Raw genomic sequence first — 25,190 nt, 5'->3', positions numbered from 1 at the left:
TCTTTCATAGTAGACAGTTCAGGTTACTAGCAAATCTCCATCATTTGCACACAAGGAAAATACCTGTAAGATGTTACAAATTTAGAAAGATTTGAGAATATTTCTTCTGTCTTTATTTTAAATCAGGCAGTTACATTTTTACATTTTGTGACAGAGGACTGATGCCATCCATAGAGATAAACTGTCCCTAGAAACATGCTCAAATTCATCATATCATATTATAGTAGATCTTCTTCAGCTTTGCAGGCAGAAAGAAATACATACCAGTAAGCCTGTCTATTTAGTTATTTAACTTCTATTACATAAGGATCTGAGGCCCTCAGAACTTTCACTCTGTATGGCATTGCGAGGAATTTAGGCATACAAAGTTTTAGGTGCTTTCAAAGACTCAGACTAAATAAGGAGTTGAATTTGTATATTGAAGCTTATTATGTTAACCATTTGTCTTTCCTGTTGTGTATCGTTTCAGACCTTAATGGTATGGTCCCCACACCAACACTTTTGACATCTCAGAAATGACCCAAAGCACAAGGGTGTCAGTCATTAATTCTTTCCAGAGTTGATCAATGCAGTGATGATAAAAAAAAAAAAAAAAAAAAGAAAAAGAAAAAAGGAAATAACAATATGCAAGAACAGAACATGGGAAGTTGGGACAGGAAGTGAAGAATGCAATCATCCAAGCCTGTTTAGGAAGCCAGAAATTGATTTCTTTAGCTATTATTATGGGTTTTTTCTAGCTTTATTTTCAGATAATTTGCAATAGAGAACCAAAATAATCTCAGATATAATGGCAAAAAGCCTGCTATCATGTAGCCACATCAGACCAATCAACAAAATTTTCTTATTCTCTCCCCGCCCCCTCTCTCCCCCACCCTTCAGGACTGTACAAGCACTCACAGGCAGAGTGGAGTTTATATGACTCATGGACATATTCTCTGCCTTTTCACATTCCTTTCCTCCCATGCCACCCAGTACCTAGGCTGGAGTCTTCATGCAATCTTAATACCAAAAAATTAAAACCATTTTTGTATCATATTCAGCATCCTCAGGCTCCAACTCCCAGAATTAAAATGAAAATCTCAGTCAGATGAATTTTGGGATTTATCCATAATCCCTAACGGATGTTTGCATGTATCACCATGATAACAGGATTCAGTAGTTTGATGAAAATATGTGTAATTTATAATAAAGTCAAGCTAGATTTATACTGGTAGCATGGGTGTGGCATTAATAGACAACAAGCACCAAAGGCAAGGAAATACAGTTATTTCTTTGTAAAAATAAATAAATAAATAACTTTGGGTGTAAATTCTACACCCATGTGTTCAAGCTGAAGACAGTTCATACTCTAATGTAGACAAATATTTTTTCAACAAGACCCTTGTTTACTAAAATATGTCGGGTGCATTACTTGTCTTTCTGAAGTCCATGAAACAACTCCTATGTTTAAAATAAAGCAGATTCTTTACCACTTTGCTGACTTGGATCTTATCAGAGTAGGCATTAATTAACATTTTATATATGAGTATCTAAGTGAGCTGCTGAAGAAAGTCCAAAAGGAAGCATCATGTTACCATATCTCACAGCCCTTTGTTGACTGTGGCACTGTATCAGCTGCTACCAGGGAGAACCAGTTTCCTGTCTTTGGGTTTGTAGTTGCCTGTCATTTAAAAATAGAGCAATTTGGAAAAAGCAAATATACCATAGCTTTCCACTAGATTTGGTTACCAATAGCTGAATTGTAATGCTGTGCTATTAGAAAAGTGTAGTTATTTTTTCAGGGAAGTTTTGTGCATCCATGTGCCTTATCCTTTCAGTTGCTTTCTGCCTCACACCCCATATGTATTCAGCTTCAGCAACTGGTTACAAATGGATTGTTTCTAAGTGCCGTTCAGCAAAATTCTGTGAATAAGCCCAAGGCTTTGTGCTGTTTTGTTTAGGTGGACCTGTTTTTCTCTTTTCAGTTCCAGAATGTGGATTTGTGGCTCTGAAGATAACAGTAGCATATTCCATAGGCCCTGAGGAAACTGAATTGCTTGGTGGTTCTTGAATGCAGAAGAAAACTTCTGGTGAAGGCTGTGTGTTGACATATATAACATCTTCAGGCTTTGGCTGAGGTTGGTGCCTTATGACAGCATATATTGTACGATCATTCGGTTCCCCTTCTGGCATTCTACTTGCTTTGTTTCTTCCATCCTTCTGAGAAACCACGAAGAATGAGAAGTTTAAAAGAAATTCAGAGGTTTTTGCTTCTGCATATTAGTCTTAGTTCATCTACAACCACAAATATTTTCTCCTTGTATCATGAAACTGGGGAGGAGCGGAGGGGATGCATGGGAAAAGGATATGTGCTCAGAGAAGTTTAGAAAACTTCTCTTGCACAACACTCCACTTCCTAAGATTTAAGGGACTGGGTAGAAGGGTGCAGCAATAGTTACCACACTAAATATTTAGGGTGATTACAACTAGCAAAATTTTCCTTTGATGAGAAACTTTGGTGGTGTTACTGAAGATTCAAGGCCAGCTAATTATCAAAATTATATATTTGTTATTACATTTCTTTTTCTGAGTACTATAAACAAAAATATGCAGAGGGGCTATGACTTAACTCAAATAACCAAGTTAGGTTGTGTCTGCTTTGCAACAAGATGTCAGACAATCAACAAATACAGACAGCTAGCTTTAGTCAGCGAGCTTGAGTGGATGCTACGCATCCATTGTAGGATGTGTGGTACTGCGTGCTTTATAATCCCCATGAATGGTGAACACAGAGCCAGTGCCTCTGCATGACAGAGATCAAAGCACCAGGAATGTGGGATTTCTGATGATGTCTTACCTGCAGTGCTGCTTGTCTGAAAGAAGGATGTCTGCCAAAGTCCATCCATTTTCCTGATGTGAAGGACAGAATCTCCTTTGAGTGTAAAACTACACCTTACCTTTTCATTTTAAAAATTATTACCCCCACTATCCCTTCCCTGCGATTTAACTCACATCTTGCATTTCCCTCTCAGCTCAGTCTCATTGCCTCCCTGGACAATCATTGCTATGAACCTTCCTTACATTCAGGGTGGTGGGACAACAAGCTGTAGGGGCAGGAAAACTAGACAAGAGGATTAGAGCTTTACCTGCCCTTTTCCTTCTGATGTAAGTGATGAGGAGGAGTAAAACAGTAGCAATCAGAGCAGTTGTAGGCAGGAAGGAACTCAGCACCATGAGAGCATAGAGAGTCCTGCAGGGAAAAGCATGGTATCTCCATTACTATTTACAGCACCAGAGGTAACTAGGTTAATTTGGGAGTGGATTTTGTGTGTTTGAAAATGGATTATCGTTCCAGGATAAAAATTCAGCATGCAAATATTACCCCTGCTGTCTCAAAACAAGCGTGGTTCCGTGAGGTCAGTACTGATCTCAGCCACAGAGGATCCATCCCAGCTGTATTTTCTTTGGCACTTGGCAAGCCTGGGGAATACTCAGGAGCTTGAATTCTCTTCCTGCAGTCATTTGCAGTGCTACCAGAGTTCAAAGGCATCCCTCATCAGGATGCAGTAGCCCCTCTCATGGTCTGTCTTTGATCAGGATCATTAATAGGGTCACCTTTGGTCAGGCCTGGTAATAACTCTCCTGACATGCTACATTGTTTAGCTGGGATTGGTCTTAGGCTGGTCTCCTTGTACAAAAGGCAGAGTCATGTAGCATTGCATGGCCCATGTAGTTGTCCCTTTTTTAACCAGGTAGAAAGTAAGAACACAGTCAAATCGAGCATCTTCAGTAGAAGTCTCATCTAGTGCTCCTGAAACTGATAGGAACCTTCTACAGCTTTTCATGGGACTTGGGGAGGTTGGACGAAACTCTATAGGGGAGAAGGGAGAAGCCTCCTTGTATGTGTATGTGTGTGTGTGCACATGCTTCAGTTGTTTGTCACACCACTCTTCAAATCCTGCAGTGTATCCAGAATGCTCTACTTAGAGTTTGGGAGTCTTTGTTTTTTACCTGTGATCCTTACAGCTGTCATCTGTGGAGTTGGCAACGTCCCGCTCCTTAGTGGGAAATGAAATGGTGTCCAAATCTGCATCCCAATTCCAATTTTCCCCTTGGAAAAAAAAAAACAAGAGCAGGTGATTTTCCCACATCAGTCCGTCCCTGGTGACTTTTTCTTGTGCTAAAAAATCCTGCTTTGCAGGTTTGTAGAATGGTCCAGAGTTACTGCTTGCTTGTTCGCTATGAAATTGTGAAGTTACACAAGAAAATTAATCCTGTGCTCTCTACCAGTAAAAGAAGGTTAGTTAATGCAGCTGAATCACAGGAATGGGATCAATCAGTTCCTCAGGTAAGAGCTGGAAGTTTTGTTTGGGTTGTTGGATAGTACCTGTTATCAGTGTATCTAAATGAAAATATCAAGTGTAAGCCCAGCCAGAGAGCTAATAGTAAGTAGCTAGTAGGGCAAGAACAGACATACTGTGATTGCAGCTTTCTTCCCTTTGGGTTGTGGTCCTCTGGTGTTTTTTTCATTCTTGCAAAATCTTTGATACTTGATTGCATGATGCCTTGGAAAACCTACTTATTCAATGATTATATCATGTGCAGAGGGACAAATGAGATTTGGTTTCTGCTTTCCTTACAAGTTTGGGTCCTGTGACAGATCAAACAGAAAGGACAGTTCCTGCAGGAGACAAGTTTTGTAGAAGGTATAGGTCAGCCATGCAAATTCATACCGTTTTAGAGAATGATATGAAAACTGAATTGCTTATTTGGGCATTTGAATGCTGTTAGAGAGGAAGCATCTTAGAAAAGCAATGCGCCGTGTGATTCCCGTACACATTTTTCAGTCATGTCAGAAAAATCAAAGAATAGCTTCCACTAAGCAGCTTCTGTTTTTCTGCTTCCCATGCTGGCTAAAAGCAGAAAAGGAAGTCAAATATTAAAACAAATACAGAAGTGTACTAATGAGCAGTGGCAAAGAATGAACTCAGGTAGAAATTCAGGCAAAGATTCAGATTGCTTGGAGTCTGTTTCATCTGCTGGTGTAAATGTAAAATTGCATTAGTCAATGAAGCCAAGCTAGACTCCCCCCACCAGTTGGCTGCAATTTGTTTATACCATTAGTATGTATCAAAAATCTGTTTAAAAAGAAGAAATTCAGGAATTATCTGTGTCTCAGGAAATTTCCAGACTCAGAAGAGAGTTCTTTAACATTGACCTGTAATCTTTCTTGTCAAGTGGTAAGAAATTGCTGACTTTTAGAAGATCATTAATTCTTTGATTAACTCACCCAAAACTTCCAGCATGAGCCTATTTCAGTAGTTTGTTTCTCCCCTGGAAATGGCTCTCAAGATGATATTCTCCTGAGTCATTAAGTTGGAGCTTTTTCAGCCACACTCTAATCATTTTCCATGAGAAGTCATTCATCATTTCAGTCCTTCCTACTTTAACAATACTTTGATCAGAGTTACCTCTGATAATAGGTTGACATCTAATTCAGGACACCATTTTGCACCAAATAAAATGTTGAAGTTTCCTGATGTTGGCTATCACAGAATAGGAGCAATGGAGGGACAGGGAGTTCCCTTTTTTTGCAAACAGCCTTACAAGTGCTAAAGAAAATAGGATGGTGATTCATTAGAGGGAGAAGACAGGAAAAATCAGTCCCCATTGTGGTGTACATCTCACCCAACAAAGGAGCAGAGCTAATATCAGCACAAAGAGAACTTGCAGAAGACAAGGAAATAACCAGCCCCGGTCTGAGGAGGGTGATCACTGGAGATGAAGTTGGGGTGGCAAATGGGAAATTTGGATTACTTCTGCCCTTCCTGAACATGAGCTGTATCAGGTTCCAGGACTGTTATTGCTGTCACATTCCCCAGGTGCAGGGACATGGAGCCACCTCAGCATATTTCTTATGCCTCATACATATGTTCAAGTTTAAGATGGTGTTGCTCCATCTCATGAGTCTTCTACATGCATTATCAAAGCTTTTCTGTGTGAAAGGTTTCTGTGGCTGTAAAACACTTTTAACAGAATGGAAAATTTTGTGCAAAAGCAAGTATTGTGTTTTAGTTTCCATCAACTTACTTGAAATATTTCTGTCCCAAACCCATTTGGTTTTGATTAATACAATCCTACAAAATCATATTCATTGGTTTTGATGGTAATCCATAAAATATTGATTATTTTCTTTTTTTTTTCCTTTGAAACTTTTTTATTTCATACGGCAAAAATAATTTCCTGGCCACTTCTGCCTCTAGATACATACAGGTACATATTGTGGTTCTATGTTGAACTATATTATATAGTTTTAGCCTGTCCTTGATAACCTCTAGTGCGATCTCGATGTCTAGATACGCCATCTTTTGCTGTGAAACAAAAAGGGAAATGACACATCATTCTTGATTTATTTTGGCTGTCTCCCACCTGGCACACTGTTGACCTCATAGCTCACCTTCAAGTGAAACCACCATCTGTATTCTTTGCAGCAGAATATTCTCCAGATCCCACCCCCACCCCCCACCGATATGTGCCAGAATTCCCTCTTCGAAGTGCTGTCATGACCAAAGTCTATCAGGTCAACTGAATGATGCAGTGCACGGTTAAGGTTAATCCTTTCTTTTAAAGGGGAACTCACAGCTCCTTGCACCAAAATTTCTTTTCACGTGAATTCTTGTGCATGTCATATGAGCAGTTAGGACTCTCCCTCTGTATGCAGAAACACTTGTGTGTTTTCTCCTGCCATGCATGATTCTTCCAAAGAAAGAAAAAAATGATGCTACAACTAGGCACAGCTTAGTATGCCATTTTTTCTTACATTATACCACTGGGACTCTCATGCTGGGCCTCTGAGAAGAGTAATTCAACTCTGCAGGTTTGCCTAAATAAACATCTATGCTTAGCCTTAGTGCCACTACCCTTTTCCCTTTTTCCATTTTTATTCCTATTGTTCCTCTCTGTGGACTCAGTATTTATTTGCAGTAAGAAAGCAAACAGCAGCTAGCCTGTCTATGACAATACCTGATCCATAATGTATCAAGAGAGAGCAATAAACCTAGATTTTCCTCCCCATATGCTAGGTGATTTCAGTCAGAACTTTGCAATAATGGGAGAGAAGTCTCAGAAGGGCAAAGATTGCCAGATGTCCCACCATGAAGTTCAGTTTCTGGACAAAATACAGAACTACTGTAAACAAAAATGAGAACCCAAAAGCTTGTATAATTGAAATAAGGAAATTTCAGGCTGAACATTTCCTCCCCTCATTGACTTCTGGGAATCTCATTCTGCGCCTGACTATAGATGGCCTGAATAAAAAGTGCTCAAGCCAGTAACAGTGTGCAATGCATGCAACAGCACAGAGAGCACTCTGTTCCTAGGGGAAATGAAGAGTCTCTGAGTCTTACCTGGTAGTGCCAGCAAGAGCAGCAGGGCTGGAAAACCCCCCATCCTGAAGTAGAAAGTGTTTTAGGGCACAGCGGAAAAAAATGTATCCCAGAGCTGCTTTATCACTGAGAAATTCTCTGTTGCAGAGGAAGCTAACTTGCTCTGTCACTTGCAGTCGTCCGCTGCCTAGAGCAATGATGACAGTCTGGAATTGCGGAGAATATCTTTTAACCGCAATCTTAATATTGCTTCTTGGGTGGGAAGGCTGCACAATGTTTACTGGTTGCTTCTTCACTTTAAATATATTGTTGTCTAGATAGCCGTATTTAGCAATCAGGCTGTGCAGCTGGAAAAGAAATAGGCATTTTTGGTCTCTAGTGCTACCTTGATATATTACAGAGCAGCTTTCAGTTGGATGTGTTCATCCTTACTGCTGCTTTGCACTTACGTGCAAGTTTGATATCCCTATTTCCCAAAGCCTTTGTATAGTGGTGGAGAACCATCACTGTGCCATCACAGAGGCAGTGGATGGTGTGCCTGAGGTCTGTCAATAGGTTGCAGCTGGAACTAGGACCCAGATCTACTGGTTAGAGCTGCAGTTCCCTTGTTTTGTAGCTGATCTAGCTGGACATCACAGTACTGTCCGGGAATACTGAAGCTAGGTTTGTGTTAGTACAGCTGCAGTGGTGTGCGACTGCATATGGGCTAATTTACCCTCTGGAAATAGAGGAAATTAGTTTAGACAGAGCACAACCATGCATAGGCTGATCTGGTTTTGGGATCTGAGCTGCTGTTTCTGCATGGTGCTAAATGGAGCTGGTTGGATGTGCCAACCTGCCCAGCTGGCTCAGAGCATTTATGTACATTATAAACACACCAGCATGTTTGAAGTGTTACCTCTTCTTTGGGTGATGTATTGTGATCTGGTGTACTGCAGCTCTTTATCATGAATCCACACCAAGTCAGATAATCAGTTTGATTTTATTTAGCTTTGCAGGCAGTTCAGGGAAAAGAAGTGTGAATGCCCTTGGTTTGGGGATCTTCCTGGGAGAGCTAAATGCAGCTTCACTTTGGGGAGTGATGAACAATGATCACATGTTGGTAACATCCCCATGAGAGGGTAGAAAAAATACAGGGAGAAATACAGAGAGACAGTTCATTCTTTGTTCACAAGGCATTTGAGAAATGAGGAAGCACGCTCAGAGCTGCATGTAGACTTCACATCCCTTTCTGTTATGTTCTGCAGTTCCTTATGTTTCCACAGTGACTATGCACCAAGGATCCACGCTGTCCGAGGCAGTTTTTGGGAGCTAGTCTCCATCACCTTGGAAAGACAGAATCTCTCACCTGGCAGTGCTCTGGGATGACATGAAGTTGATCGGTCTCAGTGCAGACCTTTGTGGAATGATACTAGGGATGAGTATCTGGAATAACTGCCTGGAGGTGTGGTGCAGCTACTGGCAGTGACTGGAGATGATAGCAGAGCATGGCATTGCCAAAAGCGTGTCAAAAGCTTCAGTCTTTAGTGAGTAGAATCTCAGTTAAAAAAGCTGATTTTTAGACAAACTGTATTAGCTTTCAGTACAAACCATCTAGTTCTGGTTATATTTCATGCTTCAGGGGAAGCGTTTGAGTGTTTTGTAGAGACATGTAGGACACCTTGAAAAAAGCTATTAGTTCTTTAATGCTGATCTTCAATGAATCAGGAGAAGTTTCTTTGAGATTTGAGACAGAACCATGTCTTTCCATTTTTACATTATGTGGATGTGTGTGTGAGTTGCTCAACACATGATCATTGAGATGTGGTACCTGAACTTCTATTTATGTTTGCGGGTGTATCTGTAGTTTTACTTATAACAAAGCATTTGCCAGTAGCTGTATAGAGCAGCAAAGTTTTTTCTGGCCTAGCAATAAGCTGGGGGAAAATGGAGCAGACCTCTCTCACCTTTACCATGGCTGGGGAGGCATCTCTGCAGATAGAGATAAATAAGTCTGTGCTGGATCTCTTGACAGAAAGACTTCATATTCCTCCTTTCCCTCTGGCCTTCGATCCCATCCTCTTCCATTAAGTTCAGGTGTTAATGGCAGCATCTTTTCAGTTCAGTTGTGTTGGAAAAAGTTGGTCAGCGCCAATGACGAGGTGGTAGATGGTGACATTCCCTCTCTAGAGCGATAGGTTCATCAATACCTATGGTTAGTAGGCGATCCTTTTCTTACCGCAGGTGGCAAAACTTTGCCTTCAAAGGCTTGATGTTCATTTCTCTGTGGATTCCTTTTGGTTTGGCTCTAAGCAGTGCTGTCCCAGGAGGGGCTGATTCCATCATGTGCAACGTCACCAGTGGAAGGGAGGACCTGCTGCTCATTCAAGCTTGGATTCTTCTGCTCTGTTGCTCTGTTCTTCCTACTGTTGCCAGCGATTAAGATCAGCACAGCCACCACAAACTTAATAACCAGGAATCCAGCAATGATATAGGAGACAGTGAAATCAGCTTCAGGAGGGATGCTATGAGGAACCATAAATACAACAATGAAAGGGATGGTTCAACCTTTAAAGAAACTCTTGTAGTACACAATGTGAAGATGGTAACATCTCCTGCAACAGGCAGTCCCTGCCTGTGCACAACAGCCTGGGAGGTTAGAGCAACTATAATAGGTTATCTCACATACACATAATTTATGATCTGCAGGAGTTGTTTTGCTTGGCACTGAAGCACTGCATTTTCTGGATTAGGATAAAGCTGCTGTTTAGAAACCACACAGCAGCTCTAGGAATTGTCACAGATTAGGGAGAGGTAGAGAATATGCCTATGGTGGTATTCCTCTCAGCTTCAAACGGGGTTGCCGATGCTGATCTGCCTTAGTCCTAGGAAGACTATAGATCACAGCATGAGTAGTTTTATGGCTTACCTGGAGATGCTCTGCACAGCACTAGGCTCCTCTGGCATTTGGGTCTCCAGGACAGCTGATGATGGAAACAGAACAGTTTAGTCTGCAGATGTTTCTGGGTGATATTCATTGGTGTCACCAACACCAATGTCCCAGCTAGGCATAGATAACCAAGGTGAGACTGGGCAATGGGCTGTGTGCTAGAAGATTAATCTGGGTAGCAATAATGGGATGACATGTGTTAGATGTTCTGTAACAGTGGGGTCATGTTGCTGTAAATCAGAACTAAAAAGAGGCAGTGAAACACGGTACCTCCTTAAGTAAGACAAAAGTAGATGTTTACTAAAGTGAGGCTTTGGCATCTGCAGACACATACGAAATTTAAGTAGGAACTCAAGAGCTGCCTTCCATTCTGTTCGCCACAGTGACATTCTCTGCAGCAGAGGACATACCTGTCAGCACTTCCACTTGCACCTTCCTTAAGCTGTTTGTTTCCCCCAGGTAGTCAGTTTTGCATTGGTACAACCCAGCATCCTGCTTCTTGAGTTGCTTCATGGTCACTGTGAGGACCCCATCACGGACATTGTCACTGATGGAGGTGGTGCCATTCCTGTTCTTTAAGAATGGCAGCCAGAAGCGTCGGGCACTCACCACATGTTGGCACTTGGTCTCATCGATCTGCTTGCACCAGCTCTTTTCTCTCCACCTCTGCTGCCAGGGATTATAGGTGCAGTTGACAGAAATGGTGCCCCCCTCCATTCCGTACACCACAGTGACATTCTCTGCAGCACAGGATGCTAGGAGAGATAGAAGAAGTGGTGAGCCAAGTCTCTTTCATATCTATCCCTTACCACTATGTTTATGCTAAATGTCATTTGCATCTTTTACAACTCTAGTGATGGCTGCTGTCAACTTTAGGGCTGTCACCTGTCTGCTTCCCCCCTAAAAGATACAGTGTGCTCAGATTCAGTCTTGGTTCAGACTTTCTTGAAATATGTCTGTAGTGATCCCGCTGACTGGTGTGTTCTTTGGCTCTTGCCAGGCAGCTATTCTTGCAGGGGGGGACTGAGGAAAGGAGGAGGTATCAGCTTCATTAGTATTTGCAGATTTTCTGAAGCTCAGGAAATTTTGGTCCCTTCCTTCCCTTCTGGCCCTGTGGTGGCTGCTCTGGATTGCAGTCTGGAGCTCAACCACATCACACTTTCTGTAATCATTTGGCTCCTGCTCAGTAAGGGGAAGCAGTTTGTCAGCACGATTAGGGGATTAAATACAAACTTGCATTTTCCTCTGGTCCTGAGGAGCGTGAAGCTGGGCACTCAGGTAGATTGAGTTGGCATCAGACAAGCTGTCTTGATTTTTAAAAGCTCTTTTTACAAGGCAGCTCATAAAAACATAGCTTGTCCCAGTAATGACAAATTGTTTCTGTGTAACTCTCCGTAGGCTAGTCTTGCTGTTAACACCCCTGCTTTGCAAAGTCCAGCCTGCTTACTTGCATACAGCTGCAGCAAGGCAGCTTGCTTCAGGTTTTGGCCTTGAGGTCAGCCCTTCCACGTATGTTCATAGATGCAGATTTGGCTCTGGAGTACCCACTGCTGCGGAAAAGGTCCTTTGCAGTAAATACCCATGAAGTTTATCCCCATTTTAAGGCTCTTTACACAGCCAGAGAGAAGGAACACAACCCTGAAAAATACTAGAATCACAGTGACACTTACAAACCAGTGTCCAGCTAGCTGTTTAGGAGGTTACTTCTTAATCCCACTCCTAATTTCTAAGTCCAGGGTCTTAGCAATTTTTTTCACCCTATCTTTTAATATCCTACTAATTTTAATCATGTTGACCACTGGTCTTTGGCTGCTTGGCTTTTTTTTTTTTTTGCCTTAGTTCCTTATTTCTAATTTCCATTCCTCTTCATGGTAGGCAAAGGCAGAAGGGACAGTCTGAGCTATTAATACTTCCAGAGAGAAGTGCAGTGTGGTGTTTGTGGAAATCTCTGTATTTCTAGTGAAAAAATTCAGAGGCTAGTGCCTTTTATGAAACCATAAGTAATGGTAAAACAGAAGTAAATTAAAAAATAGGCTCTTGTGAGGACTTTGTGGTGGCTGAGCCTTTTAATAACGCTTCATAAAATAATTTCAATCATTCTAAGGGAATTGTAAACTAAAAAAACTGAAGATATTTCAGGCTTGACTAGAAGGCGGCATAAAACCAGATCTGTGTTCTCCAAGTATCCAACACATACAACTCTTCATCCTGATATGTTGCTCCGCTCAGATGTTCCAGTCGAGGCTTACTGCACTGCATGTCCAGTCCAGTCCTGTGCAATCCCTCTAAACATTTTAACTCCCTCTCCTATTTCTCTTGTGGATCCCTCCTTGCCTCCAGTTCTGCCCCTTCGGTTCCTGCAACGGCCCAGGGAGTTTGATTTTTGGTTTTGTTTTAAATGGAGACAGCATTGCAAAAAATCTCTTGATGAGAATCATGGCATTTAAAGATTTGCTGATGCCCCTGTGGAAAACTTTCTGTCATTATCTTTTCCACCAGTTCTGCTGACAGATCATTTACTATTTGCGTTCCTCCTCCCTTGTTGTGTCCTATTGAAAAAAGTATAGTGGACTTTCTTCCAAACTCATTCAGATTTTTGAGATGGGTTTCTACGCTCCCGAAGCCTGAATCTGTTGCTTTTCTGTGCGCTGCTGCAAGTATCTGGGATCTCCAAAATGTGGCTGGAGAGAGAAGGCTGCCAGGTGAGAGTACCAGCTGGGTCCTGTCCCTTGTTTCTCGTTTCAGATGAACATTGCTTTCCAAGCTGAAAATAGTCAAGTGCCCAAGATTTCAGAGATGTCCCCTTCATTGAGTTTTATTTTCCTCCTCTTGAACCCTAGCTGCTGCAACTTACATTAAAAGCCCTACAAATGCAAACAAATAGGATTTTGCAATTTCATGTTTCACTCTGAGCAGGCACACAAGACTTCTGTCAACAGTGTTTCCTGTTCTGATTCAAAAGCATCCCTATGAGAAAAGCTGAGCACTTGGATCACCGCTGGCTCTTTGTTAAATTAAGGGAAAAGAGCAAATTCTGAGGAAGGAGTCTGCCACCCCTGCAGTATAACTGGGGAGGAAGAGTAGAGTGCAGAACACACTGCAGTGCTCCAGGTTCCCTCTGCTTGCATTGCTTTGGACTTTGCAGTGTACAGACAGGCAGTAAGACTCTTAATCCATAGTAAGTGTTTGTATTGATCTTCCAAAGAACCGCATGCTACAATGAAGATGCCTTTGCATCTGGAAAAATCTAGTGTGTTTCAAGACCTGTGCAGTCTTTCCCCATAGCTTTATCAGTAATCTCATATGAGGTGCAGGTAGAGACTAAGTTTTGCACCAGTCCTTTACCCTATCTGTTAACTGAAACCCAAGGCCATGTATGCTTACCTGACAAGAAGACCAAGAATATGAGGTGCATGAGCTTCTCCATGTCAGTCGAGCAGCAAAGGGGACAAGAGAGGAATCTGGAGAAAAGTGAAAAGGGCTCTTGCCCAAGAGCAGCTTGCTTTTCCCCCTCCTTGCTCTGCCGGAAGGAATGAGCACAAGAACTTGGCATCTTTTTCATCCTGCATATTGAGCAATTCACGAGGCATTTCTTTCGTGGGCTGAAAATTCAGGCATCAGCATTGCCCGCTCACAGCCACGATTTAGTCTAGACAGCCTGAAAGAGAGCATCATGTGATGGCCTGAAACTATGGTACTGGGAGTCCCTCTGAGCTCAGCAATGGTGCTTTACTTGCAAGCTTTGCATGGGGTGAATTTCTGGAAAGCCGAAAGGGAAAGGGTGGCTCTCATCGAGACTCTGCAGGTAGCTCAGTCAGCATCACGAGGGTGAAAGGAGGGCAAGGACATGATCTCGTGGGTTATTTACAGGAGAAAGAAAATTTAGAAGAGCCTGCTCATGAAGCATTCCTATTTGACATATAACCGAAGACAGGAAGGCAAGAACACTGTTGGGTGAAGCTGTGAGGTGCTTTAGATGAGCAAAACAGACATCTTTATTTTGTACCTAGCAGAAAGGACGTAAGATCAAGGGGGCATTGATTCAGAGCCCATCAGTGCCATACTGATGCAGTAGTTCAGGGCTGCAGTTAAGGGAGCCTCCTTAGGTGTTAGCAAACTGCTATGCTGTGGAAGGGTTACTGTTTTTTCTTTTTTGAATTTATTTACTTGGAGATCTTCCATGCAAGTACCAATAGACCCTGGCTTCTTAACTTGTGTGCTTATCTCCTTCTTAACAGGCAGATAAACCTGCAGGTCTGTCCATTCATAAATGTGCCTTCTTTTTCTTTCCTCTGATTAGTGTTTAAGAAAATGGTACCTTACAGTATCCAAAAATTCTTTGTGAGGCTTACTGATTGCAGTTTTTGCTCATTCTTGCTCCAGTGAGCACAAATGTGGATTCTCTTTGATCAGAAGCAACTGCCTCCCTGAAAATGTCTCTTTTCCACTCGATTGTTTTCTACTATTACTCTTCCACTGTTTGACCCAGTGTAACTGACTGCATGAATAGCAAATAGGCGAATTTTGGGCTGAATGAACCATTTCCAGAACTATTTTCTTTTTCTTTCTGTCATTTCAAGTTAAACGTGTCAACTCTGAAAATCTCAAAAAGTAGATCAGCTTCCCTGCTGCAGCCATAACAAGAAAAGCCTATTGGATGTGACTGGCTTGTGAATTAGGGAGCGGTTCAGGCCCTTTTAATTTGCCACCTGTCAGCAGAGCTTGGTGCAGCCAAATAAAGTGCAAGGGTTTCTGGTCTTTTGCAGAAATTGAGCTGAGCCCCAGCAAACTCATTTCATATTGCTCACCACATGACTGCTAAATAAAGGCAGCAAATGTGTCATTTGGAGTATTTCCAGCAGAGAGAGGGAAGTAACAGTATCGCTTTCCAAGGCCCTGGTGAGCTCTCCCATGAAACTGCACATGCATTTCTGGTCTCCTGTGACTTTAGAAGAAGCTGCAAAAGATTGCTTTCTATGGTGTAGCCAGAAAAATAGAAAGTGCTGGAAGTACTGGTTTGTATTGGTCTTCCAAACAACCAGCTGCACTGGTGAATAGGCCTGGAAGAGCTGTTTAAAGTATAGCACAATGCTGCAAAAGAACAGAGCTACATCTGAGACTGGCTGGATAGTGATTGCTGCAGAGATGTGAAGATGCCTCATAACAATGAAGGCGAGAGACCAAGTGCATTGCAAAAACATGTTTGATAGTTTATGGTGTGATTATTCAGGATAGCAGGGTTTGATGAAGTCCCAGCCAATCCAGTGTTCCTGTGGCAGCTCTTGGAAATTGCCAGCATGCATCAGAGCTGCACTGGAGATCTATAAATATATTGTGTATCTGACTTACTTGGACATTTACATCTGTAAATAATCCACTCTTAATTACCATTGTGTCCCTTCTGTTACATCATCTGATGTTGACACCAGCCCTCTTATGCCCATACTTCTGCTGTTGTCTGTGTCATACTTCCTGCAATTTCTTTGCACAGCCCACCAGTTTCTTGCTCTGTGCTACTGTCTGTACAGACCTTCCTCATGTCTGTCTCAGGGCTCATGCTTGCAGTTAGCACAGCAAGGCAAATTCTGTTCAAAAACATCCCAGTGCCCTGTCCTCCTGTCTAGTCTAATACCACATGTTGTTCTCTTCTTTCCTTTCTCCAGAAATACTCATTTTTGGTTCTCCCTGCTTGTCTTGATTCCACACTTGGTTTAAGCAGCCAGTTTGTGTGTTCTTGGGGAGCAGAGGGTGTAAGACAGCAGGCCAGCCACAAGTTGTTGAACAAAGTAAGGGCCTTTGATTAGGAGGTGGTGAAAGGGTGGGGCAGTCTGCACAAGGGAAACTCCACTGTGCACACTCTATTTCTTGATCTAAAGCTAAACATTTAGCTTTAGTTTGAAAGCCTCTTACCATCTTACTTCTTACCTAAGTAGACTGATAAATTTAGGTTATAGGGGAATTTGCATTAAGTCTCAAAAAGTGTATGTATTACTTATATGCACCATTGTTGTTTTGTAGCTACAAGACCTTCTGGTGCTCAGATTCATATAGCACAATCCTCAGTGTGCAAAGTTTGCAATGCAGCATATCATCATGTTGCAATACACTCTCAAGCTATTTGCCTTCAGGTAGATGCCGGTTCTGCTTATTCTTATAATCCAGTGCTCATATCCCCCACGCATTACATGGCAAATGAACCTGGTCACAGCAAGGTTAGAGTTTTATCCCTACAGAACTGTAATGAGTTTGCTTGGCCATAGTAGCTGAACCCTTAGGAGTGGGATAGAGTTTCTACCAGGGAACACAGTTGAAATACTAAACCCATCCATATCCAGATGAATATTGCTCTTTTTCAAAAGGTCAGTCTTCCACACCTGCCTCTCCAAAAGAGTCTGCATTTTAATGGAATTGAAGAAAGCAGATGTGCAAGGGATCCTGAGAATTACTCGGCACTTCTGTCTGACCCAAGAGAATCTGCACACTTGCGGCAAAATTCTCTACTGGCCTCTGATAGGAGGGAGGTCTTAAAATGCACAGGCAACATACGCATGGCAGCAAAAACTTATATCTTTCCCCAGTGTCCATCTACACACCTTCTGCTTCCCATTCCCACTTTGTATTCCAGTTCTTTTCCCCCATTTCTGGATTGTTTGGGGATTCTGTGCTTCATCCTTTGTCATTTGTTGGTAACTGCTTGAGTGCAATGGTAGCATACTCCACATTTTCATCTTTGGATTTCCTGTGAGCCTGGCTTGGTTCAACATTACAGTAGAGAGGATCCTCAGGGCTGAGTCGGGATTTAAAGTTCAGGGTAATGTATTTTACATCTTTGCTGTCATCCTTGGGACTTTCCATTCTTTCAGTGCTGTCAAGCTATGAAAAGAAAGGGAAAACACTTGTTAGCATGATTCAGTGACAGGTCACAGCTGTTATCAGAAGAATAAGATTTTCCCAGGAGGAAGGGAGAAGCCATGTAAGAACTTACCTTCAGTCATGACAGAGGTGAAAGAACAGAAAACTTTCTTTCGTAACCTCTCCTTGATACAGGTTATAATCTCATCATCTAACCTCGGTTTCTAGTCTTTGAGTCATTTCTCAGAGATTACTAGATTTTGCTCCACTGTGTTTTTTTCCTACTGGAGTTTCCTTACGCTAATTACCCCCCCCCCGTCTCTCTCCAGCTAGGAACATTCCTCTCTCTGATGACATTAAATACTGTCTCCCCTCCTGCTCACAACCGAAAATGAGCACCAAGGCCCTCATCAGATGGGTCAGCCAGCTCCTCACAGACTATTGGTAAGGGATTCGGTACCATATGGGAAATCTATCATTTTTCTTACCTGTGCTATGTCCTCTGGTTTGTCATAGATGTCCTCTGCTTGTCTATTACCTTTGGAATGAGCCAAAATCAGAGGTTTTAGAAGTAGAGAAGTCCATCAAATGCCTGGGCATTGCCTATGCTTCAGGGAGTTTTGGGGAAGGCTGTGGGATTGGCCAGTGATAGAAGCAATGGGTGTGCCAGTGGGACCCATCTACCCTAAATCTGGTGAAGACATTGCTCTCCCTTCACTTGTCCTCTAACATGTTAGGAGGTGTCCTGTGCAGAGTCTGGAGGAACATGGGTTTGACTTATTGTGAGAGGAGATCACAGCAAGGAGCCTGCCTTAAGGCTTCGCAGGCTTCAACTGCCTTATCTTTTCCAGGGCACTGTAAGTTGGGAATAAGCTCGCCTGGAGTGAAAAAGTGATGGCCAGAGAAAGCCCTGTTTAGTACAGACTAGAACATGAGGCATCACCAGTCTCCACATACCTCTTCTCTTCAGCTGCTTGCGCCGCTTGACGCATAGTGTTATCAAGCTGGTGAGTGCCAGGATGAACAGAATGCTCAGGACCCCAGAGAGGAGGATGAAGGTATTTACATTTGAGCTGAAACCAGGAGGGCAAAGGAGTTACCAGTGTTAGATGGCAGCACAGCATGATGCTGGTGCAGCCCATTACCAAACAGTGACCAAAAAAAGGGACAGGAATAGCTTTTATGCACTAGCTTTTATGCATTTGGTAGGAGGGTCTGGTTCTCCTGTAGCAATGCTATCTTGATTTTTCTATTTGGCTGTGCCTTCTGACCTTTTCCTAAACTACTCTCCAGGCTTTAAAAACAAGCCACTGTTCAAACAATTCCAGGCTCTGTGGAGCAGGTATTGCCTTTTCCTCCTGTGTTTTGCTGCACCTGGCACACTGGAGCTGATGTGTGATTGTACTCTTAGGTGCTGCTGTAGTGTTGATGACAGCAGATGTCCAAAGGGGAAGAAAATCCTTTACATTTAACAGCCTGGTAAATAGAGGGATAAAATAGCAGCCAAGGACTATTTCATTGTTAAATATTTGTGGACAGGAGTGAGCAAAGTCAAGACAGAAAGGCTTAGGGGCAGAATCCGGGGATTTCTGTTGCTCCAAAGAGCACAGCCCAAAGAGATAAGGATAAAAATGTAGATAGGCATCTACATTCCAGGGAACTGTGACTTGATTTTACCAATCTGCTTCTTCCTTTGTAATTACACTCTGGGCAGGAGCTGGAAGAGGAGAGGTGTGCTGGTTTCGGCTGGGATAGAGTTCATTTTCTTCACAGTAGCTTGTATGGGGCTATGTTTTAGATTCGTGCTGAAAACAGTGTTGATAATGCAGAGGTGTTTTCGTTACTGCTGAGCAGTGCTTACACAGAGTCAAGGCCTTTTCTGCTTCTTACACCACCCTGCCAGGGAGTAGGCTGGGGGTGCATAAGAAGTTGGGAGGCACGCAGCTGGGACAGCTGACCCCAGCTGACCAAAGGGATATTCCAGACAATATCATGTCGTGCTCAGCATATAAAGCTGGGGGAAGAAGGAAGGGGAGGACATTCAGAGTGATGGCGTTTGTCTTCCCAAGTAACCATTACGTGTGATGGAGCCCTGCTTTCCTGGAGATGGCTGAATACCTGCTTGCCGATAGGAAGTAGTGAATGAATTCCTTATTTTGCTTTGCTTGTGTACGCGGCTTTTGCTTTAGTTATTAAACTGTCTTTATCTCAACCCATGAGTTTTCTCACTTTTACCCTTCCAATTCTCTCCCCTATCCCACTGGGGGGGAGTAAGCGAGCAGCTGTGTGGGGCTTAGTTGCTGGCTGCAGTTAAACCACGACAAGAGGCCATCTTTGGTAAGGGTGCCTGTCATATCTAATTCCTCTCTAAGCAGGAGTCTTCAGAATGCCCAGAACCTGCTTACCCCAGGAAGACAGGCATATTGTGGACAAGACATTAGTAACTCTTGTCTGTGTTCAAGCTCAGAGACTTCCTTTAGACCTTACCTTGGTGCTGGGGTGTTGCTAGAAGGGGTTGCTTGACTGGTGCTTGCAGTACCTGACAAAGTTGTTCCAGCCAATACTGCAATCACAAACACGAAGAGAAGAATAATCACTACTTGGCTGCTTTGTATTTACCAGCTAAATTTCCCTGCCATTGCTACATGGATATAAATCCACTCCCGCTGTGACACCCAACACAGACAAGCTGCCCAGGCTGTAACCTGTGTCATCAAGACTTGCTGGCAGCAGGCAAAGCAATGTAAGGATCAAAATGTGGGAGTGAGGGGCAAGGAGCTCAGCAGGAGCCCCACTCTGTGTGCATGGCAGAAGGAAGTGCTGTAAGTGCAAGCAGATATGTTTTATGGCAAAGATCTTCCGGTAGCAATGAAGTACTTAATGACTCTGTGCTTAAGCAGACAGAAGCTTGCGAAAACTAAGCAAAGAGCATTGCCTGTGAAAGACTCGGCTGTAAGAATTGCTTCCAGGACTCTGTCTGTGCCCAGGGGAGGTTGTGTGTGCAGGAGCCTGCTTGCTTAGAGACTGCATTCAGTCCTACATGTTAGGATTTTCACCTAGAGAATTATGCCGTCCCCTCTCATCTTCTGGATTGCCGTATCCCTTCAGTGCTGGTCTGCCACATTCCTGAAAGACAGGCTGCAGCATGGTGCTGGTCTGCCACAATCAGGTGCCTAAATGTTATCCCTTACTGTTATCCCTTATCATGCCAAAAGAAAACCTAGGAGTCACAGATCTTTAAAATATGGGTCTAAAGGTTGTCCCCTTGGCAACCAAAAGTGAAGGTCTTAATAGTTTTTGAAAGCCAAGGGATGAGTTGCTATAAAGGGGCAGAACTGCTATCCTGAGAAACACCTCTGTGAAGACGACTGAAGCTGCTCTCAGGTACCTGCTCTCAGGTAAAGGAGAAGCAGCACAGCACATGCGTGTGGTTCAGTTCTGATCCCTGCTGCTATTCCATACCATCGAATACCATAGTGTGAGAAGGTACAATGATGTAGGGTTTGGGAGTGAAACGCATCCAGATGTAATGCGGAAGATGGTGTAAGCTGGGCCGTGCAGAGACTAGAGGGAGAGAGTAGGAAAGTGAGTCTGGAATCTACAACCAACTACGCTTCCCTACAGGTCAGTACTCACCCTCAGAAACAGTGAGCGTAACCTCTACCATTCGGAGAAGCTGACCGTGTTCATAAAGTGCACACCAGTACACGCCAGAGTCCTGCACCTGCAGCTTCTCCATGGTGACAGTGACCATCCCCTGCTGGGTGTCGTCCTGGATCGTGAATCTGCCTTGCTGAATTTTCTTCCGGTACCCTGACGGCTTCAAATCCGTGGTGACTAGTATGGTACATGCTTCCCTAGCTCCCTCTTTGCACCAGGCTTTGCTCACAGCCCCATAGTATGAGGCGCTGTACGGACACTGGACAGAGACATCGTCTGACTCCTTGGGTGTGTATTGTTGGGTCCCTGGAAAACACCCGGCATGTTTGGTGAGATCCCAAAGCAGGCACAAAGGCACCCCTTCCCCATCACTGGAATACATGCTGTGGGCTGAATGCTCCCTGGATCTCCGTCTATCACCAGGCATGAGGAGCAGAAGGGGGCTGGACCCAGATTACTCATGCAGAGGTGATTCACAAATTGGGTGGGTGTCCTGTCCCCTTCCTTTGATTCCCCCAGGGACCGCATGCTGACAGGCACTCAGCCTGTAGGTTCTGGAAGGCAAGGACCGGGGAGGGCTGGCAGCTGTGGGGCCAGAGCAAGAGCAATCCCTGGCAGTGGTGGGAGGTCCCCAGCAGTGCCCAGCATGGGCAACCCAAGTGCTGAGCTGGGGAAGCTGCTCCTGGAGCCAATGGATCGGCCCTGTGGGAAGCAGTTGTGAAGAGTGGCCCCGTTTGTGGGAGCTCATGGGGACCTCCCCTGAGTCTCTGCCAGGAGCAGACAGAGCATGAAAGGCCAGGCCTAAGCTTTGGCTCCACAGGCCCAAGGGGCAGCCACCAGTGTGTCCGCTAGAGACAGGAAGGCAGAGAGACATGGGTGTCAGCTGTGCGGTGGCAGCGCTGGGCTCCTCAGTGGTGTGGTGCAGGACAGGAGGGAGAGCAAGCAGGGAAGGTGGGGCTGAAATCTGCCTAAATCCACACTTGGCTGCCAGTAGGTACTCACTCTTGGACACAGAGAGCCTGATCTCCGTTTTCTGGGTGGGAGAAGAGCCTCTGTAGAGCACACACCAGTACACGCCGGCATCCTGGGCCTGCAGCTTCTTCATGGTGATGGTGACAGTCCTTTTCTGGGCATCATCCTGGATCAAGGTTTTGTCTTCCAGGTCTTTGCTCTTAGTCCATGTTGAAAGGTTATCTGTCATCAACCAGATTTCACACCCAGTCCGACCTCTCCGACACCAGGCTTTTCTATCTGTGCTGTGCACCGAGGCACTGTATTTGCACTGCACAGAGAGACTGTCCAACTCCCACTTGTGCAGCTCTGCAAAATAGCAAATGTGGTCACTGACCCGTAAGCGGTGGGCACACGGGCATCCGCCTCCCAGCCTGAGCTGGGCACCTGGGCCAAACTCTGCCCTGGGGCAACTCCCTCATGGACAGCCCATCAGTCGGGGCAGGGGTGAGGTAGGGCAGGACAAGAGAGCCAAGAGCCTGCAGGGCCAGCCAGGTCTGTGGGACTCCTTCACAACATGCCTATGTGAGCGGGGAAGGCAGCAAGCGAGGCTGGGGGGCCGTGGGAGTTGGGGGAAGCTGCTCAGCTATGTGGGAGAGCGGGGACAGAGCGGGGGAAGGAACGATGTTGCTTTCTGACAAGACTTGGGTTTGTGTGGGGAAAAAGATACTCACCCTTGAAAACATTCAGTGAGATTATCTTGAGTGGAAGATACTTGTAATGGTGGGAACGGTAAGCACAGAAGTATGTGCCCGAGTCCTCTACCTGGAGGTTAGTCATAGTGATGGACACGGTCTCATACATGGGGTTGTCCTCTATTGTAACTTTCCCATTTGTGACCCGGTTTGTGCGTGGGTATTGTGTTGGGTAGATCGTCTCCACTAAGGGCTCACATTGTCCACCTCTCCTGTGGCACCAGGCTTTCTGCTGGTGGTAGTCAGCCTGTGCTGTGTAAGGACACTGGATGGAGAGAGAGCTTCCTTCCGATAGTCCTTCCTCAGCATGAGGTGTTTGGGCTTGGAGAGCTGTAAATATCAGATGTGGTGAGGGAGAGGGGAGCTGATGGAGGGCTGCCCACAGCCTCCCAATGAACACAGGCAAACCATCTCCAGCCTTCCCCCATGGGCACTTGTGGCTGGAGGAACTCCGAAAACCAAGATCTGTTCCCCCTGCTAAATTCACCTGCTTGGAAATGGGAAGGTTGATTTCTGGTGGGCAGTGTTGAGCTTTGAGCTGGGACTGTGATTTAAAATCCAGTATCTTTGATTTAAAACCCACAGACATGTGGGTGCTAGAGGTCTTGGACCTTCAAGCCTAAATGGAGCTATGTGTGGCGCAGTGTTTGGAGCTGCACCAGCAGCCCAGCCCTGTTGTTACTGCTCCTTGCCGCAGGCAAAATGGAGACCACCCTCTCCCCACATAGCACACCTCAGGAGCCGGGTGGCCATCTGTACGGAATGGTGGGATGGGGCAAAGGGAAGGAGCCGGGGCACTGTGTGCGCTGGGGATGAAATGCTTGACCCGTGGCGGGGCCTGAGCTTGCCCCCAGCAGCCTGCAGCTCCTCCCTGCTGCATCCTCAGAGGATGCCCAGTGACTCATGGTTGTGAGGCTGTGCTAGGTGCAGGGCTCCCTTGATTCCCCAACCTACTACATGCTGAAAGCTTTGTGCTTTCTGCTGGGATGGCAGAGGAGGCAGGCGGGTGCTCCTGGACAGCTCTGTCCTGACCCAGGACTGCAATCGGAGGAGCCAAGTGGGGCCAGGCAGTGTGATGGGAAATGCCAACTGGGGGAGGCACTGGGGCTGCTTTGGAGGCCACAGCTCTCTGCTCCCAGGATGGTTTGTCATGGGAGCCTGGAGGAGCCAGATGTGTGATGGTGGGAACTGGGACTGCCCCTTCCCTCCCCACCCCTGAAGTTGCTCAGCTCAGAGTCCTGCTGGTGTTGGATTCCCCCCCACTCTGGAGCTCCCCAGGCAGCAGGAGATGGGGAAGGGTGTCCCACTCCCCCTGGGTGTGTGGGAAGCCTGAGGCATGCCCAACCCTTCTCTTACCTGGGAAGCAGAGCAGCAGCAGGAGGAGGGCTCTCAGCTCCATGGCCGTCCTCAGGCCCAGGGAAGGGGCATTGCTGGGGGATGCCCAATGTGTCCTGTTCAAAAGTGTCTGCCTTGTGAGCCCTCCTGCATCACAGTGACACTGCTGGAGGAAGTGCCTGAGGTCTTGCCTCAGGCGGAAATCCTTCACCATGTTTTGTTACAAGACTGATATTAAGATCATTTTGGAGTGCATTTGGGGAAGTGGCTGAGAGCAGAGCTCGGCCCATCGTGATGGCAAAGGCCCTTTGCTGCTCTCGCCTGGCCATTGTCACACTCTGCCCTCATTCCAGTGGCAGTGGGGCACTCCTTTGCCTGTCCCAAGCTATGGGAGATGGAGCAGGTCCTTTGCCCTGGCCTAGCCCCTCTCTCTGGCGTCCCAAGATGTCCTCTGCCCAGGCCCTTGCTGCAAAGTCAAAGTCAGGGTGGCAGTGAGTCCAGGGCTGTGTCTGCATGGACCCTCCCATGGGCCGAGCCATTTGGGATCCCCAATCTCTGCCACGCCAGCCAGTCCCCTTGTGCCCCGTGCTCTGCCGTGCACAGAGCCCTTGGGGTGCCTACCCCCAGAGTGCCCAGCTGCGGAAACCAAACCAGAACCATTTTGCTTTTGCACATTACACAGTAATGTCTCCACAGGCACAACTGAAGTGGTTTTAAGTACAGGGAAAACAATGCAAATATTGAAATAATCCACTTAAAGCAGCTCCTGACACAATTCACTCTTGGCTCACTGTGAAAATGGACAGCTAAACACAGCTTCCTGGCTCTGCATGTCCTTTTGGTTCCCCCATATGATTCAGGAACTGGAGATGACAGGGTGAGGGAACAGGAGCAGCCCAGTAGGTAAAATGAACTGCGGAGTACAGAGAGCAGAGAACGGGTGGAGCAGGTGGGGCAGCAAGCCTGGGAAGTGAATTCTTCTGCAAGGAAAATAAGGAGGGAGTCTCTCCAATTTAAAAAAAAGAGACACTTACTTATGAAAACAGCCAGCTTAATTTCCTTTATTCAGAAGAGACAAGAGTCATCATAAAGAGCACATCAGTACTCCCCAGTGTCTTGTACTGTAAGCTTCTCCGTGGTGAGGCTGAGAACTCCCCTCTGGGTGTCTTCATTTATGGTGTATCTTCCTTTTGAGTGTTATACTGACTGCTCGTCTTTTCTGTACTGACCAAGACAGCACACTCTTTCCCGATTGTCTTTTTGCACCAGGCTTTCCACACAGCCTTGTAATCTTGTATGTTGTATGGGCACTCAGCAGAGAGACTGCATCTCCCTAGCTACTTG

General features: G+C 45.1%; 3 protein-coding genes and 1 long non-coding RNA gene across 13 annotated transcripts in view; 1 reads left to right on the top strand and 3 right to left on the bottom strand.

Moving 5' to 3' along the window:
* Nucleotides 1-7,516, bottom strand: LOC115335334. 5 transcript variants are annotated; one of them, XM_030000822.2, is made up of 5 exons: nucleotides 7,386-7,516; nucleotides 3,991-4,090; nucleotides 3,126-3,229; nucleotides 2,837-2,889; nucleotides 1-2,199 (listed from the first exon to the last, which is right to left on the bottom strand). In XM_030000822.2, exons 1-5 carry the CDS (start codon nucleotides 7,426-7,428, stop codon nucleotides 1,864-1,866), a joined length of 636 nt encoding a protein of 211 aa, XP_029856682.1. In that variant the 5' UTR covers nucleotides 7,429-7,516; the 3' UTR covers nucleotides 1-1,863. The 5 variants fall into 5 exon arrangements, 2 of the variants coding, with proteins under 2 accessions (XP_029856682.1, XP_040975789.1); XM_041119855.1 differs by having other exon boundaries at nucleotides 2,192-2,274; XR_005931345.1 differs by lacking the exons at nucleotides 1-2,199; nucleotides 2,837-2,889; nucleotides 3,991-4,090 and adding an exon at nucleotides 4,457-6,735 and having other exon boundaries at nucleotides 2,993-3,229; nucleotides 7,386-7,467.
* Nucleotides 7,517-8,327: 811 nt separating this feature from the next.
* On the bottom strand, nucleotides 8,328-16,967 carry LOC115335333 (triggering receptor expressed on myeloid cells 2-like). The gene is made up of 5 exons (XM_030000821.2): nucleotides 16,887-16,967; nucleotides 13,678-13,951; nucleotides 10,704-11,048; nucleotides 10,273-10,327; nucleotides 8,328-9,868 (listed from the first exon to the last, which is right to left on the bottom strand). The coding sequence occupies exons 2-5, from the start codon at nucleotides 13,853-13,855 to the stop codon at nucleotides 9,652-9,654; spliced, it is 795 nt and encodes a 264-aa protein (XP_029856681.1). The 5' UTR covers nucleotides 13,856-13,951; nucleotides 16,887-16,967; the 3' UTR covers nucleotides 8,328-9,651.
* On the bottom strand, nucleotides 16,675-24,069 carry LOC115335331 (polymeric immunoglobulin receptor-like). Of its 6 annotated transcripts, none has more exons than XM_030000820.2 (8): nucleotides 23,868-24,066; nucleotides 22,491-22,841; nucleotides 21,808-21,999; nucleotides 20,782-21,111; nucleotides 19,633-19,708; nucleotides 18,103-18,218; nucleotides 17,634-17,683; nucleotides 16,675-17,166 (listed from the first exon to the last, which is right to left on the bottom strand). In XM_030000820.2, the coding sequence occupies exons 1-8, from the start codon at nucleotides 24,058-24,060 to the stop codon at nucleotides 16,960-16,962; spliced, it is 1,515 nt and encodes a 504-aa protein (XP_029856680.2). In that variant the 5' UTR covers nucleotides 24,061-24,066; the 3' UTR covers nucleotides 16,675-16,959. The 6 variants fall into 6 exon arrangements, with proteins under 6 accessions (XP_029856680.2, XP_029856679.2, XP_040975784.1 ...); XM_030000819.2 differs by having other exon boundaries at nucleotides 21,808-22,125; nucleotides 23,868-24,065; XM_041119850.1 differs by lacking the exon at nucleotides 20,782-21,111 and having other exon boundaries at nucleotides 21,808-22,125; nucleotides 23,868-24,069.
* The window catches only part of LOC115335335, a 20,380-nt gene continuing 16,308 nt past the window's right edge, over nucleotides 21,119-25,190 (top strand). The window contains exon 1 of the long non-coding RNA XR_003921412.2: nucleotides 21,119-21,273. This is a non-coding gene — a long non-coding RNA (uncharacterized LOC115335335). The remainder of the gene's footprint in view (nucleotides 21,274-25,190) is intronic.

The sequence above is a fragment of the Aquila chrysaetos genome, chromosome 24 (assembly GCF_900496995.4).
Source record: "Aquila chrysaetos chrysaetos chromosome 24, bAquChr1.4, whole genome shotgun sequence".
Lineage (NCBI taxonomy): Eukaryota > Metazoa > Chordata > Aves > Accipitriformes > Accipitridae > Aquila > Aquila chrysaetos.
Note: the sequence above shows the minus strand (reverse complement) of the source record. Positions and strands in the feature narration are given on the sequence as shown.

Coding starts and splice junctions, on each gene's coding strand:
- LOC115335334 (XM_030000822.2), bottom strand. CDS start 7,428: ATGGGGGGTTTTCCAGCCCTGCTGCTCTTGCTGGCACTACCAG. Junction 4,091..7,385: donor GCTCTTGCTGGCACTACCAG/GTAAGACTCAGA, acceptor TTTTTTTCCAAG/GGGAAAATTGGAATTGGGAT. Junction 2,200..2,836: donor TCAGACAAGCAGCACTGCAG/GTAAGACATCAT, acceptor GTGGTTTCTCAG/AAGGATGGAAGAAACAAAGC.
- LOC115335333 (XM_030000821.2), bottom strand. CDS start 13,855: ATGAAAAAGATGCCAAGTTCTTGTGCTCATTCCTTCCGGCAGAGCAAG. Junction 10,328..10,703: donor GCAAGTGGAAGTGCTGACAG/GTATGTCCTCTG, acceptor TTCCATCATCAG/CTGTCCTGGAGACCCAAATG. Junction 9,869..10,272: donor GCTGTGCAGAGCATCTCCAG/GTAAGCCATAAA, acceptor GGTTCCTCATAG/CATCCCTCCTGAAGCTGATT.
- LOC115335331 (XM_030000819.2), bottom strand. CDS start 24,060: ATGGTGAAGGATTTCCGCCTGAGGCAAGACCTCAGGCACTTCCTCCAG. Junction 22,126..22,490: donor CTCACTGAATGTTTTCAAGG/GTGAGTATCTTT, acceptor GCTATTTTGCAG/AGCTGCACAAGTGGGAGTTG. Junction 17,684..18,102: donor CAAGCAGCTGAAGAGAAGAG/GTATGTGGAGAC, acceptor CTCATTCCAAAG/GTAATAGACAAGCAGAGGAC.